This window comes from Ursus americanus, chromosome 15 (assembly GCF_024610735.1).
Source record: "Ursus americanus isolate L20-20 chromosome 15, mUrsAme1.1.p, whole genome shotgun sequence".
Classification (NCBI taxonomy): domain Eukaryota; kingdom Metazoa; phylum Chordata; class Mammalia; order Carnivora; family Ursidae; genus Ursus; species Ursus americanus.
The window spans coordinates 40,969,883-40,987,647 of NC_142141.1; the positions used below are offsets into that span (position 1 = coordinate 40,969,883).

Sequence of the window (17,765 nt, forward strand, 5' to 3'; positions counted from 1 at the left end):
AGATTTTTAAAATTTATTATTTATTTGACAGAGACAGCCAGCGAGAGAGGGAACACAAGCAGGGGGAGTGGGAGAGGAAGAAGCAGGCTCCCAGTGGAAGAGCCTGATGTGGGGCTTGATCCCAGAACGCTGGGATCACGCCCTGAGCTGAAGGCAGACGCTTAACGACTGCGCCACCCAGGTGCCCCAGTCCTGTCCAGGTTCTTATCACAGCTACCCACATTAAAGATCTTCAGCGGTGCCTGGGTGGCTTAGTCAGTTGAGCGTCTGCCTTCGGCTAAGGTCATGATCCCGGGGTCCTGGGATCAAGTCCCACAAGGGGCTCCTTGCTCAGCGGGGAGTCTGCTTCTCCCTCTTCCTGCCACTTCCCCTGCTTGTGCGTGCTCACTCACTCTCTCTGATAAATAAATAAATAAAATCTTAAAAAAAAAAAAAAAAGATCTTTCATCCTCTTCCTTTTTTTAGTACCCCAAATTTCCTTGCGTGCCATAGATTCCTCTAGCATAAATAGGACACTCATTTGTGCCCACCCATTCCCACCATCTTGGTCCCTAGTTTCTCCATGAAGCGTTTGGCCCTATGCTGGTATTCCTAGCATATCTCATGAGCTGAGGAGGGTAGTCATTGTCCTCCAAACCTTCAGAGCTCTTGTCCTTTCTTGGGTTGGGATTAGGCAAAGAAAAGGGGTATAAGGTGATTGCACATATTGATCAAGAAGTTAAGCCCAAAGAGAAGGCAGAAGCGTGTGAACCCAAAATCCATGCCCACATTATATGAATGTCTTTGGTTCATCAAGTACCAGATTAATTGGCTCTTTCCAAGGTACTTTAATTATGTCCTTTGTTGTTTTTATCCTCTGTACTTGGTAATAATATATGCTTCTGTAAGCCTCAGAATACTTGGTATTTTTTCCATGTACTAACTCCGTAATGATCTTCATGATATTAGTGCAGGCTTTTTAATGCTATTCATCACAGCAGGTGCAGCACATTAGCACCAAAAAATTAGACCATAATGCAACAATAGCTTATTGGAAACATCCATAAATATCTCATAAAAGCTTAGAATTTCCTTAAGACAGTAACATCACTTCTAAAGAGCTTTCATCTGTTACCTTAGAAAGAATGATAAAATATTTAAGACATAACATAGTTCTGTATATTATAAACCGTGGCTCTTTATGCTAGGTGGTTTTAAATTTATTTAGGTAGGCACTTTTTTTATATTCATACCTCACAAATGGAGCCTTTTATCATTTATAATGTCGTTGTTGCCATTTTAGTAAATGAGATGGTTTATGAGCACTGTTCATCAATGAAACAAATGGCTTTTGTATTATTTGGCACCTGGTTAAACAATGTAAATTCTAAATTACTTCTTTATAAATGCTCTTTTTTTCCCCCTCACCATCTTGTTTTTTTCCTTATTCGGCTGAAGATTGACTGTTGAGTAGCTTTATTTTTCCCTCTCTTTCCACTCCCACCCAAGATGGAGGAAAGGAAGTGCTGTCCATGCACCAGATTCTCCTTTACTTATTACGGTGTAGCAAAGCCCTGGTTCCCGAAGAGGAGATCGCCAATATGCTGCAATGGGAAGAACTTGAATGGCAGAAGTATGCAGAAGAATGCAAAGGCATGATTGTCACCAACCCTGGAACGGTATGTTCTGGTGCTTATACATTCTGAGACTGAACCATCTTCTTTCCAATTTGTTCACCAAACCAGTAACAGAACATTTAGTTTTAAGTATTCATTCTTGTCCTTTGAGTAATTTTTCCTTTTAAATATTTAGTAAATTAAAAAAAATACTACAATGTAGTCATATTTAGTGGTAAGTTCATCTCATTAGTAAATTCTGCCCATTGTGGAGAATTTCGAAGCTTTTAGATATGTTCAGATCTTATATTTTTCTGAGTATAAAAGTAATATATCTTCATTATAAAAAGCTAAGAAAATAGAGAAACAGCCCAAAGAAGACAACAAAAGTTATCCATAATTCCATTTTCCAAAGATGTTACTATTCCCTTTTCTAGTCTCTTTAGAGACTTTCATATTGTCTTAAAACAAAATTGGCGTCATACAATTAAATATTCATATTTAGACCTTTTTCTTCTCATCCTCTTCCAGAAACAAGAATCACAAATTTATTTTTCCATAATCTTAAATGTCTTTACAAGTGTAATTAAAAGGCTCCTAAGTTATTTAATTAACCCCCTATTATTGAACACCTAGGTTGCTTTCAGATTTTTGCTGTCACCAATATTGCTGTATTGAATTTGTATATGTGTGTATAAACACATATATACATAAACATATATGTATTTTTGAATATGAGTCCATTTAATTTTTTAGGAAGAAGTCCCGTAAGTGACGTTAATAGGCTGAAGTTATGCACATTTTTAAGGCTTTCGATACATGTAAATTGCCTGCTAGAAGGGTTGTAAAATTTGCACTTTGACCAAGAGTATATGAGCATGCCCATTTCTTCATATACTAGTTTAACAAAAAAACTGTCTGATAGGGAAAAAAAAATTACATAGTTCAGTTTTGTATTTATTTTGGTTTCTAGCAAAAATTAGTATTTTAAGTGCTTATTGGCCTTTTGTGTTTTCTTTTGATAATGGCCTATTAATATCCCTTGTCTAATTTTCTTTTGTGGTATTTATCCTTTTTTATTGATCCTTTGCCATACTTATTATAAGTATTTCCCATTTCTTTGTTTCTTAAGTGTTTTATATTAAAATTACCTTCTAATATTAATTTTTGAAGTAAAAATATAAAAAATTAAGAACAGAGAATTAAAAGCCAAGTAGGTTTCTCTTATAAAGAAAATACTGTTTTATATATTTATTTGAATTACAATTTTTCTCTGAAGTATGTTACTGTTTCATAAAATAGTTATATTTTGGCATCTTATCAGGATAAAGTTTTCCAAAAATGGAGAATTAAATATTTTTATGTAAAGAAACAGAATAATCTGTTTAAACAAAGCTGTTGTTTTTAAAAGGCTGCCAAATTGTTTAATAGCCTTGATTCATAAAAATAAAAACTCTGGATCAACTTTTTGTAGCATGACAGTAACATCTGCACAAACAAAATGTTACTATTTGCAAATCAAACATTCCAGCTAATACTGATTATTTCAAACAAATCTAGAAAATGAAAGTGTTTAATAAAAATATGTTTAAACATAAAACTTGTTTAAAACTTAAGAAAATCATACAATTTTTGCTATTATATTGTTAAGCCACATAACTAATGGTTAAAGTAACTTTAAAAAAATAATATAAGTCATAGCATTATGACAGTGTAACTCTGAATTTGATTTTTCTTCTTTAAGCAGTTGCATAAATTTATATTTCTTCTGCCAATTTTATAGCGGGGTCAGAAGATGGGTGGGAGTGAGGGTGGTGGGAGACACACCTTTTCATTTTGGTGGGTCTGCTTGAAGAGTCCCGTTGTCTGCAGTGCACACTTTGGGAATTCTTTCACCTTGGGGCTTCTTTCCATAGTGTGGTTAACATTTCCTGAAATCCTAGAATCAGTTGGAGAGCTTTGGAAAATGTAAGAATGCCCTGAACATCCCCACCCTACATATACTCCCAGGTAATGGGGCCCAAGGATCTGTTGTTAAAAAAAAAAAAAAAATCCCCAGGTGCTTTTCTGATTCAGCCATTCATGGTTTTGAGCCATTGGCAGACATAGAAGGACATGTACTCCATTACCACGATTATCATTTACCTCATTTGTTGGGGGACTACTATGCGAGTCGGGTGGTAGTAAAGTCTATAGATTATGTATGCTGTTTGTCCAGGCGCAGACTCATGGCATATCCATGTGAAAGGAGTCTGTGATGAATTGCTGAATTCATAAACAATTCAGTACAAAAGCCAATCAGGAAAGCCTGTAGTTTCAGGCGAGATCACTGGGCCAGGCTGCCAGGGATACTTCATAAATGCTACAGGGAGGTCTTTAAGGGACTGAGAAATTGTATAACTTATTGGCATGATTAAATATACGTACTTGGGAGGATATATGGCCAGTTTTAAAGATAATGAAACCAGATTAGTCAGGATGAAACGTTTATGTTGGAAAGTAATCAGAAATAAATTGAGAAAGGTAAGTTTGGGTGCCAGACTTGGGAACATGTTAAAGTTAATAAAAATATGTTTAAAGGAGGAAAATATCCTGAAAACTCAGTATCATGAAAACATCCTTTCATTCTATCTTTAGCAAATAGAGCAGAGTAGACATAGCACCACATTTCATCCTCTGCAGTACTTGCTTTGAAGAATTACCCAGTGGTAAGAATATTGGGGGAATTTATTAAATTTTTCAAGCCATTATGGTCACATTAAGTACTTTATTGCTACAGAACTTAAAAGAATTAATCTCCCTCCTGAGGCACTTTGCCTCTACCAGGGAATACTTTGGTCATTAGCAAGAATATTTTTTATTCTTCCACAAAGCTGGTATGATGGATATTGCAGGGTGTGGCCAAAGTCTAGAACTTATTTCATCTCTCCCCGCTATAAATTTAAAGATGCTGTAGATATTTTAAATCACTGTTTCCTTGGTTGGTGCCATAACATGGTGTTTAAAATCATGAAAACATGAATAATTCACTAGCATTTTCAGTTGTACAATTCCTCTTTTAAAACCATATCCTGCTGCTTTGATATACAAAATCTTGGCAACAATTCCTAGACCTAAATAACATGTTACTACTGATGATGGGCATTTAAAATAATTTTATATTAGGTTACCTGTGACCAAAATCTTCTCTAGTTTATTAATTTTGAGAGCAGAGATCAGCTTTATCAGATACCTAGTGACCTTTTGACCGTTAAGTGACATTCAAATATTCTTTTAAAACTTAAGTGTAAGTTGTTTTTTAACTAACATGTATGAATTTACACAGATCTATTCACTCTGTCACCTGCTTGGATTTGTCCGATGGCTGACTTGGGGCTACAGCTCGGGAGGTGGGGTAACCAGCTTGTTTTAGTTGCTGGAAGGTTTCCTGGTTTTACTATTGAAACCCCTCTGTCCTGGACAAACCAGGCCACCAACCAAACTCTGGTTGTGGGCATTGCTTTGTGACAAAATGAAGCTTACTGGCCTCCATGTGAATCAATTCTGTAGCATTTGGCTCTAAAGCAGCTGAGCCAAAGATGCCACAATCTCCTGGTAAGAGTTTAGTTTCTAATGAGGGACTGTTGTGAGAGTTGAGAATAAGCAAGGAGGTTGCTGAAACTCTATGAGCTTACTATCTTTGTACAAACAAACTTTTAGGATGAAAGAAGGGTATTTTGTTAACTGAAGAAGGAACCCTCTATTCACTTCTTCCTGTATTAGATCTTAAAAAAATGAGGCTTTCTGTTAAAATTTTAAAATTGCCTACATGGACATAATGAGAAGCTTAACCATTTGATTTTTGTGTCACCATACCTTCTATTTTAAAGGTGTAGAATTAAAGGAATACATTGGATCAGGAGCAAGATAAGGATGCCAATTTTATTCAACATGGTAGTGGAAGTCCTAGCCAAAGCAATTAGGCAGGAAAAAGAAATAAAAGGCATCCAAATGGTAAAGGAAGAACTTAAACTGTCACTATTTATAGATGATATGACTTTACATATAGAAAACTTTTCAAGATTCCACCAAAAAACTGTTAGAACTAATAAATGAATTCAGTATAGTTGCAGGGTAAAATATCAGTACACAAAAATTTGTTGCATTTTTATAATATACTAACAGGGAACTATCAGAGAAATTAAGAAACAGTCCCATTTATAATTACATCAAAAGAATAAGGTACCTAGGAATAAATTTAACCAAGGAGATGAAAGTCCTGTACGCTGAAAACCATAAGACATTGATGAAAGAAATTGAAGAAGACACAAATAAATGGAGAGGTGTTCTATGCTCATGGATTGGAAGAATTAATATTATTAAAATGTCCATATTACTCAAAGCAATCTATAGATTCAGTGTAAACCCTATTAAAATTCTGATGGCATTTTTCACAGAAATAAGATAAACAATCATAAAATTTGTATGGAATCACAAAAGATCCTGACTAGCCAAAGCAGTCTTGAGAAAGAAGAACAAAGCTGGAGGCATCATGCTCCCTGATTTCAAACTATACAATAGAGCTATAGTAATCAAACGGTATGGAATTGGCCAAAAAAACCAGACACATTGGTCAGTGGAACAGAATAGGGAGCCTGGAAATAAACTCATGCATATATGGTAAATTAATTTATGACAAAGGAGGCAAGAATATACAATGGGGAAAGCACAATCTCTTTAATAAATGGTATTGGAGAAGCTAGACAGCCACATGTGAAAGGATGAAATTGGACCACTACCTTATGTCATACACAAAAGTTAAAATGGATTGAAGACTTGAATGTAAGATCTGAAGCCATAAAACTTACAGGAGAAAACATAGGTGGAAGCTCGTTGGCATCGGTCTGGGCAATGATTTTTTGTATCTGATTCCAAAGGCAAAGGCAACAAAGGCAAAAAAGTAAACATGTGGAACTACATCAAACTAACAAAATTCCATACAATGAAGAAAATCAACAAAATGAAAAGGCTACCTACTGAATGGGAGAAGATATTTGCAAATCAGATATTTAATAAAGGGATAATATCCAAAATGTATAAAGAACTCACATAGCACAATAATAACAACAACAAAAAATCCAATTAAAAAAGGACAGAGGATCTGAATAGACATTTTTCCAAAGAAGATATAAATGGCCAACAGGTGCATGAGAAGATACTCAGCATCACTAATCACCAGGAAAGTGCAAATCAACCATGAATTATCACCTTATACCTTTCAAAATGGCTATTATCGAAACAACAAGAAATAACAAGTGTTGGTGAGGATATGGAGAAAAGGGAACTCTTGTGCACTATTGGCAGGAATGTAAATTGGTGCAGCCACTACGGAGAACAGTATAGGAGTTCCTCAAAAAATTAAAAAATATGATCCATCAGTTCCACTTCTGGGTATTTTGACGAAAACAAAAACACTAATTTGAAAAGATAGGCACCCCCATGTCCACTGCAGTATTATTTACAATAGCCAAGATATGGAAAAAAATCTAAGTGTTCATCAACAGATGAATGGATACACACACACACACACACACACACACACACACACACACACACACAATGGAATACTGCTCAGCCATAAAAAAGAATGTCTTGCCATTTGCAACAACATGGTTAGACCTTGAAGGTATTACCCTAAGTGAAATAGGAAAAAGACAAACACTGTATGGTTTCACTTACATGTGAAATCTAAAAAACAAAACAAGTGAACAAACAAAGCAAAACCAAACTCAGATACAGAGAACAGATTGGTGGTTGCCAGAAGGGAGAGGGAAAGAAGAGTGGGCAAAATGAGTGAAGGGGATCAAGAGGTATAAACTTCTAGTTATAAAATAAATAAGTCATGGGGATATAATGTACAGCATAGTGACTGTAAGTATTGTGTTGCATATTTGAAAGTTGCTGAGAGAATAGATCTTGAAGGTTCTTATAAGAAAAAAATTTTGTAGCTTTATATGGTGACAGATGCTATTTGTGGTGATCATTACATACATAATATTGAATTATTATGTCCAGCACCTGAAACCAATATAATGTTACATGTGAACTATAGTGTAATTTGAAAAAAAAAAAAAAGAAAGAAAAACAAGGTACACAAAGAACTAATGGAAAAATATTTAGAGAGGCATCTGGCATCCTGAATAGAAATAAGCCATTCATTTGAAATGTGAAATGAAACAGAATAAGCCAGCACACTTCTTCCCCATGATGTAGAATATTTCCCCTGTGCCTTTGGAGAGGTTAAGGAAAAGTTATATCTGACTAGGTGTCCTTTTAAAAGTTTAATTTTTAAAGGTTTCTGTGTGAACTGCAAAAAAGGACAAAATCATTGTTCATTATGCCAAATGGCATAGACTCATTTACAGGGATGACATTATAGTTTTTATATAGTATAGCTGCTATGAGTAATGGGTTTTAAATGATGTTTTCCCTTGGGGAATGAGGCTTTCCCAGAAAAAATCCAATTAATTTCTTCATTACTTAGGTTAAAGTCAATACTGAAAGACTTCTTTTGGGAATAAATGGCTTTGATTTTTCTCTCTAGAAACCTAGCTCTGTCCGCATTGATCAACTGGATCGTGAACAGTTCAACCCCGATGTGATTACTTTTCCGATTATCGTCCACTTTGGGATACGCCCTGCACAGTTGAGTTATGCAGGAGACCCACAGTAAGATATTTCTCGGTGTTTGTCTTAGCCAATTTCACCTTCTACTAACAGCTGAATTAGCAGAGGAATACCCTTTAGTGGATGTTTTCTTATTAAAAAAATAAGATCTGAAATGAACCATGTTTCCAAATGTAGGTTACCAAATGAAACAAGTTTTGGTAGCTCCTGAAGAATTACTTTCTCAATTGATTTGACTGCAGGAAATTATTTTCAATAGATTATGCTTGGCAATTTTGGTCAACATGAGTCCCATGTATTTTTAACTTTTAAGGAACTTTTCCTTTATTCATCATTATAATATGTATTATTATTATTATTTATTTTTTCAGTGCACTCTAGAGGAAAGTAGCACCATGTTGATTCCTAGCACTGCCGGATTTATGCAGAATTCTATTTTGGGAGGCATCTTAATAAGAGCTCAAGATCCCATGCACAATCAAGGGTTGTGTTGTAAGGAGAAGGCATGACTTCTGACTCTTAGAATTGATGTTACTTTCCACATTTGAGTTTTTCCAACTGGCTTGTTAGTGTTTTTCTGGGAGAAGATGAGGATGTGTGGGAATGGAAATAGTACCATTATATTCTTCAGAAGTGTTTGGATTTCCTACCTCGGTAAACAAGCAAACAGTTTCCTGATTTAATTCTTTTTTTTAAGGATTCATAATGGGAGAAAAGGGCATGGGAGATTTTCAGTTCATAAATACAATTCTGGCTGATACATTAGAAGAGGCTAAAGGGTTTTGTTCTTTTTTTTCCCCCTTTGGATAAAAGTATGAAGCAGTGAACCAGGCACTGTGTAAGTACTTCTTTCTTTCCTCCATTCTCTAAAAAATTGTTACCAAAAAGGAGAGACCCAGCTAAGGCCAAGAAAGGAGCAGTTTCAATATGACAGAAAATTCGTTGAAAGTCCCTTCTTGTCGCAAATGTTAGTAGAATGTGATAGGCTCTTGTGGACTCTCAGATGGCAGGACTGTGTGCTGCTACAGGACTGCATTTCTCTTCATTCCCAGGACGCTTTAACAGGATCCTTTAGACTGATCCAGCTTATCACATATTTGGCTGCAACAGATATGCTTATTTTTGTCATGGTGAATACAGATTGGTGCACACCATTTGTCTTTTCCCCCCTCCAGTGGAGAAATGGATACAGCTGTATAGCTTGGGTATTGGCACAAACGGCGTTCTCTTTTCTAATACTTTCCAACTTTTACTTTCAATGTAGGCAGTTCAGAGACCGACCGTGTCCTTGTTAAGTAAGGGGTCTTTCTTTCATCAACATCAGAAAGTACATATTGAAATAAAATAGGTAATGATGAGAAATGATACATGTTTCTGTTGGTTTTTTTGTGTCTTTGGAATTCTTTCTAGAGAGATTTGGACATATATAGTGACATCTCATTTTCAACACAGACGTGTAATTATCAACTTAATCACTAGGTTCCAGATGACTCTTGGTCATCCTGCCCCACTGCCCCCAAATCAGATCCTCCTTTAGAATGAAGGTTTGTTGCCATTGAGGATATCTAAAAGAATATAATTTATGATTCAGCAGGCCTATTAAAACAGCTGGTTTTATTGCACTTCAGGTTCTCCTACTTTTTGTCTGAGATGTCTGTCTGTCCTTTTCCTTAGGTACCAGAAACTGTGGAAGAGTTATGTGAAACTTCGCCACCTCCTAGCGAACAGTCCCAAAGTTAAACAAACTGACAAACAGAAGCTGGCACAAAGGGAGGTTGGTATCAAATATTGTTCTTCCTGGATTAATGATGATGTGCTTCAGGTTTATTTCAAGATTATGCATTACACCATGCTTCTAGAATAAGATGGAAAAACACTTCTTAAAAAATCATACTTTTCTTTCCTCACATTAGTATACAGATTGATTTTTTTTCATCTTTTAGTATCTAAGGGAGCATTCCCCGCTCCCCCTCAAAAAAAGGCCTGTTTCTTAATGGATTCCTACCTTTGGGTATAAATATATCTTACAGAAATTTTTCAGATTTTACAATTGCTGGGCCAACCTTTTATCATCAATTAATACTGTACGTAATATAATTTGAGTCTTACTCAAATTTTTTGCTCTTAAGGTCATAAAAGATTGCCTTCCATATGTCTTCCATATGTCTGTTACTTTAGTAGGGTAAACTTATTTCATAAGGTTTTATATCCCAAATTTCATATTTTTTACTAATGGGTAGTGTTATCCCTGTATTCCAGGATCATTTATGTTTTCGTTCTTAATTCATAATTTTAAGAATAAATGGATTCAGTATCAACATAAATTTTGTCTCATTGAGGTTTTATTTTGCTTTGGCAGTATAAGAGAGCAAGGCTTTGAAGCTAGGACAAGTCTTTGAATTTCGTCTTGTCACTTCCTGTGACTTGAGCGAGACAGCTTCATTATAAAGGGGAAACCAAGGCTAAGGGAGACTGACTGAAATTTCTCTCTGTCGTTGCATCTGGGGAAAAAGGTGGTTGTGTGGACTTCTGAAATACTCCATTTAACTTTCCTCCAATGGTATTTGACCTGTAATAGCCATTTAATCAGTGGTGCAGGCAGTGTCATTGTTCCTGTTGTTATGAATTCCTGTGAGATTTTTATTGAATAAGTGTGCAAATATAAAAATTTTTTTATAATTATTTAAAGGGAGGTTGAAGGGAAGAGTCAGCTCCTGATTATGTCTTACAGAAGTTTTAAGTCATTGTCTTTTTTAAAATAAAATGTACCCTTGCTGCAGGAGGTTTTGTAAGGGTTTTGCAAATTAGAAGGCAGCTTTTAGAATTATGTGGGTTGCAGATTAATTTACCGATTGTCTTTCTTAGATGTAAATGCTTAACATAAGGCTCGATATAAATATAATTTTTACATGCTGATTTTAAGTCCCAAACATCACATTTTATTTCTTTTATCAGCAAAAGGGCATTTTTTTGTTTGAACTCACCAAAATGGTTGATTTGGTTTAGATTTTTTGTTATCTAGTTACCAGGAAAGGCTGGCTTATACCCAAGGCTTTGAGCATCCTGGCCTTCATTTCAAATAAAACATTGTAATTTGGCATGAAGAGTTTGAATACCTGAATGTAAGGGTTATGTTGAATGAATCCAGCTTATTTTCTAATGCTTGATGTTTGGCTTAATATTGCTGTACAACTGTCAGGTTACTCATCATAATGAGTTCTTTTCTAGGAAGCACTCCAAAAAATACGACAGAAGAATACAATGAGGCGAGAAGTAACAGTGGAGCTAAGTAGTCAAGGATTTTGGAAAACTGGCATCCGTTCTGATGTCTGTCAGGTGATGACGCCTCTGAGAACACATTTATACCTATATATCTCTTTCTGTAAAAGGCATCTGCCACTGAAGTTTTCCTGATTCTGTTAAGTTTGTATAGAACATACTATCTTGTAGCTAAATGGAACACCAACCATAAATTGTTTTCTATTGTTTTGGTTTTGTTTTTGTGTCAGTTTTCATGTCGTCTTGTTTAGTTTGTGTGTGTGTGTGTGCGCGCGTGCACGCATGCGCATGCACGGTGGGGGGGGAGTGGGGGGCAGTTACTTAGTAATACTAAATTCTGTCTCTGCATGTTGAGTGAAGGCAAGTGTATTCTTCAAATGCACCTGCCTGTGTGCAGCGTATGTGTGGGTGCTTGTCAAAAGAGATACTCCAGCAGCTCTACAGGCAGACTCCTGAAGATAGTGTGTCCAGACTTTCCAGACTGATGATTCAAACTTACGTTGCCGAGAACTGAAGGCATTAATGAACAAAGTCAGTATAAATTTCATATTTGAGCCAATTGATAATAGTTTTTCCTTGGGTGAACTAATAGAGGAACATTTCAGCTATATATAACACTCACTAATAACTATTTTTGTTTTTCCTATGAGTGGAATTTGTACCAAATTAGAGACCCCTCAAGCCCAGCGTATTCTTTGAGTCTTCACTTGATTCTTTTGTTATGATTGATACTTGTTACACTCCATGGGAATTACAGTAAAGGCAGTGAGTACCGAGGCAGGGGTCAGATGGTATAGTTTGCCGTGTTCAGCCATTGGAAAGAATACCTAAAGGCTTCCACTCACTCTATTTTGAGGGTAGCATGTATGGTAATAAGTTTAAACTGTTTTGAGTATTTATTTCATCACAATGGCGTGTTTTTTCTTTAAGTCAGTGTTGGCATTTATTATATTGGACAGTGGGATTTAATCTTATAATTAAAGGTATTGCTGGGTGATTCATTTACATTGTTAGGATGGACTGCTGGTGATGCCATCTTACTAGATAGAGAATAATTCTCTACAGTGGCAGCTAGCTGTGTCTACCAAGTCTTCAGTTATTTTGCTAACTGATCAATTTTTTTTTTTTTTTTTTTTTTTTTTTTTTTACTGTAAGTATTCAGGAGTGTCTTCTGCTGATTCTTTCTTAAGGCCTTGAAGCTATATTATCCAGTTTTTCTGTTTCTCCAAAACCGACATAATGTCTCCTAAGGTGGACATCATGAGAACGCTGAGCAGAATGTTTAACAATCTGCTCAAAATCTGGTGCTCTCAGTGATAAGTCAGAGTTGATAGAGACATCATAAAATTGTAGAGCATTATTAACTGGAAGGGACCTTAGAGATTTTTCAGTTCAGTGGGTTTTAAACTTGTGTTTTTGGTTAGCTTTGAACTCCCTTTTCTTTTCTTTTCTTTTCTTTTCTTTTCTTTTCTTTTCTTTTCTTTCTTCAAAACCCTGTAGAGCCCTAATTTGTAAAAAGATAAAAAATAACTGATTGGTGTGTGGTGGGTATGGAGGAAGTATCCGGATGTACTTGATTTCCACCCTAGGTAGCAGGACCTAAGGCAGTTTTGTTCCACTGAACACAATTTTGTTTAAAGCATTGAGCCCTTTTCCCCCTTTCTTTTGGCGAAATGCCTGCATACCGGTGCTGAATAATCTGTTCCACTGCAGTTCTGTGTCTTCAGCAGTGTCACAAGTATCTTACTCTGGCTTCTCAGCTAGATTAGCAGCAGCTGGAGGACGAGGTTATCATCTCTTTATGTATTATATTTTACATTCTGTTTGGAGATTGGCAGGCAAAGCACTCATTTCCTTTGACTAACTGGTCAGAGAAATTGGATCCTGATTAAAACTCCTGCCAAGGTGAATACTCCTTGATCTAATAATAGCCCCTTCCTCTGTAGGACTCCCCCTCTTCCAAAGACAACTACCATCTATTTAGAAGCCATGTTTCTAGTCTGCAGTCCTCCTATTTTTTATTAGTAATGTTGGCCTTATTTAATTTCTTCTTCTAGAATAACTGTTTCTTTTTGTGTGTGTTCCTCAAATAAGATGGCTGGTGGCATGTAATAATGCAGTTTAAAACATTCAAAATAAAGGCATTTAGTATGTTTGGTAATGAGGAATAAGAATCTGAGAAATAGCAGCTAAATGAATACTTTGAATAATCCTGAAGCCTGTGAACAGGTAGACTCATGCTTAATTTTGAAGGAAAAAAAGCACTTCTGTAAAATCCTCAGGGGTAGGGATGGGGGTGGGATTCTCTGTTTGGTAATTCATTGATATAGAACCTACCCGTTCATTAGTAATAATTGCTAGTAGGCTGCTGGCAAAAGCCTTGTGATGTTATCTGGCTGCTACTGGAGATAAAACTGTTGTGATAAATCTAAGGTGGAGAACCTAAGTACCAGCCCCTCGTTCCAGAAGTATAATTTTCCAACCAGAGAAGTTACTAGGGTTTTTATGAGGTCAGATAATTCTACCTGATGCCCCAGCCAGTGTTAGGAGGAATGGAAATCTAGGGCTGGGCTGGAACCTGTGAGCTAAATCCAGAACTTGTAGCCATGTTTAGAGACAAACTATTGGAAGGTTTTTTTCTGTGTTGCTGTTCATTAGAGTGACTTCTAGGTAATCTGGGGTTGGGGGGGGGAAGCAGGAATTAAAACCTGAAACTGAGGCTGAAAAATTCAACAGTATGCCTCAGAAAAGGCAGAAAGGCAATATGTTGCTATGGATCCGTAATTTAAGAATGGGGTTCTACCCACTGAGGTTGAATTGGTATCTTACGGAAGTAGGTACCTATATGCTCTGCTATAGTAAGGAGGTGGCTCATGGGAATCAATAAACTGAACCATGAGAATGGATAAAGGTGACAGAGACATCAAAAAAGGAGTAAGGAGTCTGCTACCATTATGGTCATGTAACCCGCATAAGGCTTATGCTGCACTCAGGGGTACTAACTCCTTGAGAAAACTAAGGAGGCCCAGGTGTGTGGAGAATTGCTGTTGGTGCTGGGAAGACAAGCTGAGTTGTGGTGGTTGGTATTTGTACTGAGTAGACACAGGGCTGTATTTGGACTCATTAGTAGCTGTGCTGGCTTCCACAGTGACTCTGGAATGGAATGGAAGGCTGCCATGCAGTGTCACACTGATATTCTCGCTTCATGATCTATTGAGGGGTGGCCGAAGAGTGAAAAGAAATATCTCTAGGAATTAAGAGGTTTTTGACAACACATTCAAGGAATCGTTTTCTAAGTTATATCTTGGGGTGGAAATGGAGATTTATACCTCTGAGAGACATATGGCTTCACAGTTCCTGTTAACAAATTTTTGGATCATGTGAGATACTTGATTTTTTTTTTTTTTTTAAGCTGGAGTTGTAGTGCTTCTTGTAAAGGACGAGAACGAGATTTTGCTTGAAGGCTAACTGGCCTGATAGAAAGCTGTCAAAATAATGTCGTTATTATGCAGATTTCAAGCATCTACAAGATGAGTGAGAAAAGCGTAGTGAGCACTATGTCATCCTCACACAGCTTCAGCCATTAGCAGCAGCATCTCTGTATCATCACGTACAGTCACTGTTCATGTTTTCCTAATCATCTGCTAGATCTGTTTCAGTGTGCTTCATGGCCATTCAGACAAGATCCGGACATTGTGATGCGTTGATGTGTTTTAAGTCTCTTTACTCTTTAGGTTCTCATTCCATTTTCCCCTTTGTTTTCCTTGCAAATTTTTGTTGTTGAAGAAACTGGATCTTGTGTTCTGTAGTGTTCCTAAGGTCTAATCTGGGTTTTGCTGATTGCAGCTTTATAGTATCATTTAACATGTGCTTCTCTCCCTTATATTTCCTATAAATTATTATAAACTGCTGTCTAATAGAATACCACTGGCCATACGTGGCTACTTAAATTAATTAGAATTAAATGAAATTAAAAATTCAGTTCTTAGTTGTCCTAACCACGTTTCAAGCACTTAATAGACACATCTGGCTAGTGCCTATTATAACAGCGGAGATGCAGAATATTTCCATCATTGTAGAAAGTGCTGTTGGATGGCAGTGATCAGATTTAACTTTATTTTTTTGTACAACTTTTTCATGGGTGGTAGTGTGGTATCTCTCTCTCTGTATCTTTTTATAATAAGTGATAAGCCAAACATTTAATAGTTCTTTTAGAGAGTAAATTCTGTTCATAGAAATCTGACTTAATCAGACCATTTTCAATTGAAGAAATAAGTTTTCAAATTGGAATGTATTTCTCCTCAATCATATACCTTTTTTTAAATCGAAGTATGGTTGATATAAAATTAGTTTCAGCTGTACAACACATAGTGATTTAGCAATTGTATACATTACCAAATACCACAGTAAGTGTATTACGGTATTATTGACAGTATTCCCTGTGCTGTACTTTTTATCTCTGTGACTTATTTATTTTATAACTGGAAGTTTATACCTCTTAATTCCCTTCACCCAATTCGTCCATTCCCCCAACTCCTTCCTCTCTGGCAACCTCCAGTTTGTTTTCTGTATTTATGAGTCTGTTTCACTTCTGTTGTTGTTTGTTCATTTGTTTTATTTTTTAGATTTCACAAATAAGTAAATCATAGAGTTTTTTGTCTCTCTGTCTGGTTTATTCACTTAGCATAATACCCTCTAGCTCCATCCATGGTCTCTTTTTTGTGTGTGACATTATTAGTCACTAATGAATTATGACCCAGACCCAGTATTTATGAAGAGCTGCCAAAGTGATCTTTTAATTCTTTTCTTTCCACATTTATTAGTTAGAATACTTTAAAAAAGAATCTTCCCCTCAGTACTGAGGGGAATTACTCATTTGATTTATTCTGTAATACACAAACAGTAGTCCCAGAATAACAATATTAATGCCGCCATCAACAAAATGATTATGGGAAGTAGTTGTTTGTTTGGGGGCATTTCTTGTTGTCTGTGATTCTCTACGGATATATCACATGAGGCCTGCACACTCAGATTACTATGTTTTTAGGTCATTTGTGCTTAGACTACAAACTGCTTACACAGAAGATTTATTTATTTCATTTGACTTTTGATTTTGTTTCTTTTAAAAATTAAATATTGTTTTATAAATCTGTAAAATATTTACCATAATTCCAAATTCCAAAGTCTGCTTTTGAAAATCTAACTTGTATCTCTTGCTTCTACCCCATTCTTGCCACGCTGAACCCGTAAGGGTAGCCATCTTTTAGAAATGATTTGATTTTCCCTTTTAATATAAGCAGACACACACACACAGACACACACGATCTTGTTTGTTTGGGCTCCCCTCTATCAAACTGTTTTTTGTTATGTGGTCACTATGAGGTCCATTTTCTTTGCTTTTTTATTTTCTTTCTATATCTCTTTGTATTTAGGGAGGTTTATAGTTCTGTTTTAATGGTTATCTATAATATATTAACACCTTTGTAGTCTAATGAAACTTCTCCCTTTCCTCCTGTGTATGTTTGTGTCCCATTGTCTCATTGTCCATTACTGAAAATGACTGCTTTATTTCTTGTGCTCCTCTCATCCAGCATCTAATTTGAAGTGATTATCCTTTTCTGCAAGTTAGTATCAACGAGATACATGACAACCTCATCTCTACTCTTCATGGACTTCACATTCTCCCCTCATTTTCTGATAGTTGTACTAAACAGTATAGTATTAGGCATTTCCTATAATTTTGACTCACTTATGATTATCTACAGGTAAAAATATATTTGAAGGTAACTGCTAGTTTATGTGGCAGTGTTTATCCTGTCCCCCCCCTTTTTTTTTGATTGAGCTCATTTCTGGCAGATACCTTAAGAAGGGCTTATTAAAACAATGATCCTTGAGGTCCTGCATGTTCCTAACCATTTGTCTTTAAATACAAAGGCCACTTAAGCTGGATATAAAATTTGTGGTTTATGTTTTCTTTCTTTAAAATCTTAAAGACGTTCTCATTGTTTTCTGGCACAAAGCATTGCTGTCAGCTGTTTTTGGTTAATTTTTTCAGATATGCTGTGTACCCATTCAATATATACTTTCAAGCTGTCTTTTATCTCAGAAATGTTTCCTTGAATTACTACACATTTTGTTATTCTGTCCTGTTGTTCTGGTTTTCTTTAAGGATTCCTATTATATGCATCTTGTATCTTTGCTTGTCTCCTGCATCTGTCACTCTCT

The 17,765-nt window shown here is 36.0% G+C and overlaps 1 protein-coding gene across 7 annotated transcripts in view; it reads left to right on the forward strand.

Moving 5' to 3' along the window:
• DROSHA (drosha ribonuclease III) overlaps positions 1–17,765 on the forward strand; it is a 117,090-nt gene that overhangs the window by 49,343 nt on the left and 49,982 nt on the right. For 6 of the 7 annotated variants that reach the window (XM_045787175.2, XM_087867964.1, XM_087867963.1 and 3 more), the window contains 4 exons: positions 1,489–1,658; positions 8,179–8,303; positions 9,936–10,035; positions 11,490–11,597. In XM_045787175.2, coding sequence (XP_045643131.1) covers positions 1,489–1,658; positions 8,179–8,303; positions 9,936–10,035; positions 11,490–11,597 — 503 coding nt within the window. The remainder of the gene's footprint in view (positions 1–1,488; positions 1,659–8,178; positions 8,304–9,935; positions 10,036–11,489; positions 11,598–17,765) is intronic. The other variant, XM_087867961.1, reaches the window with a different exon arrangement.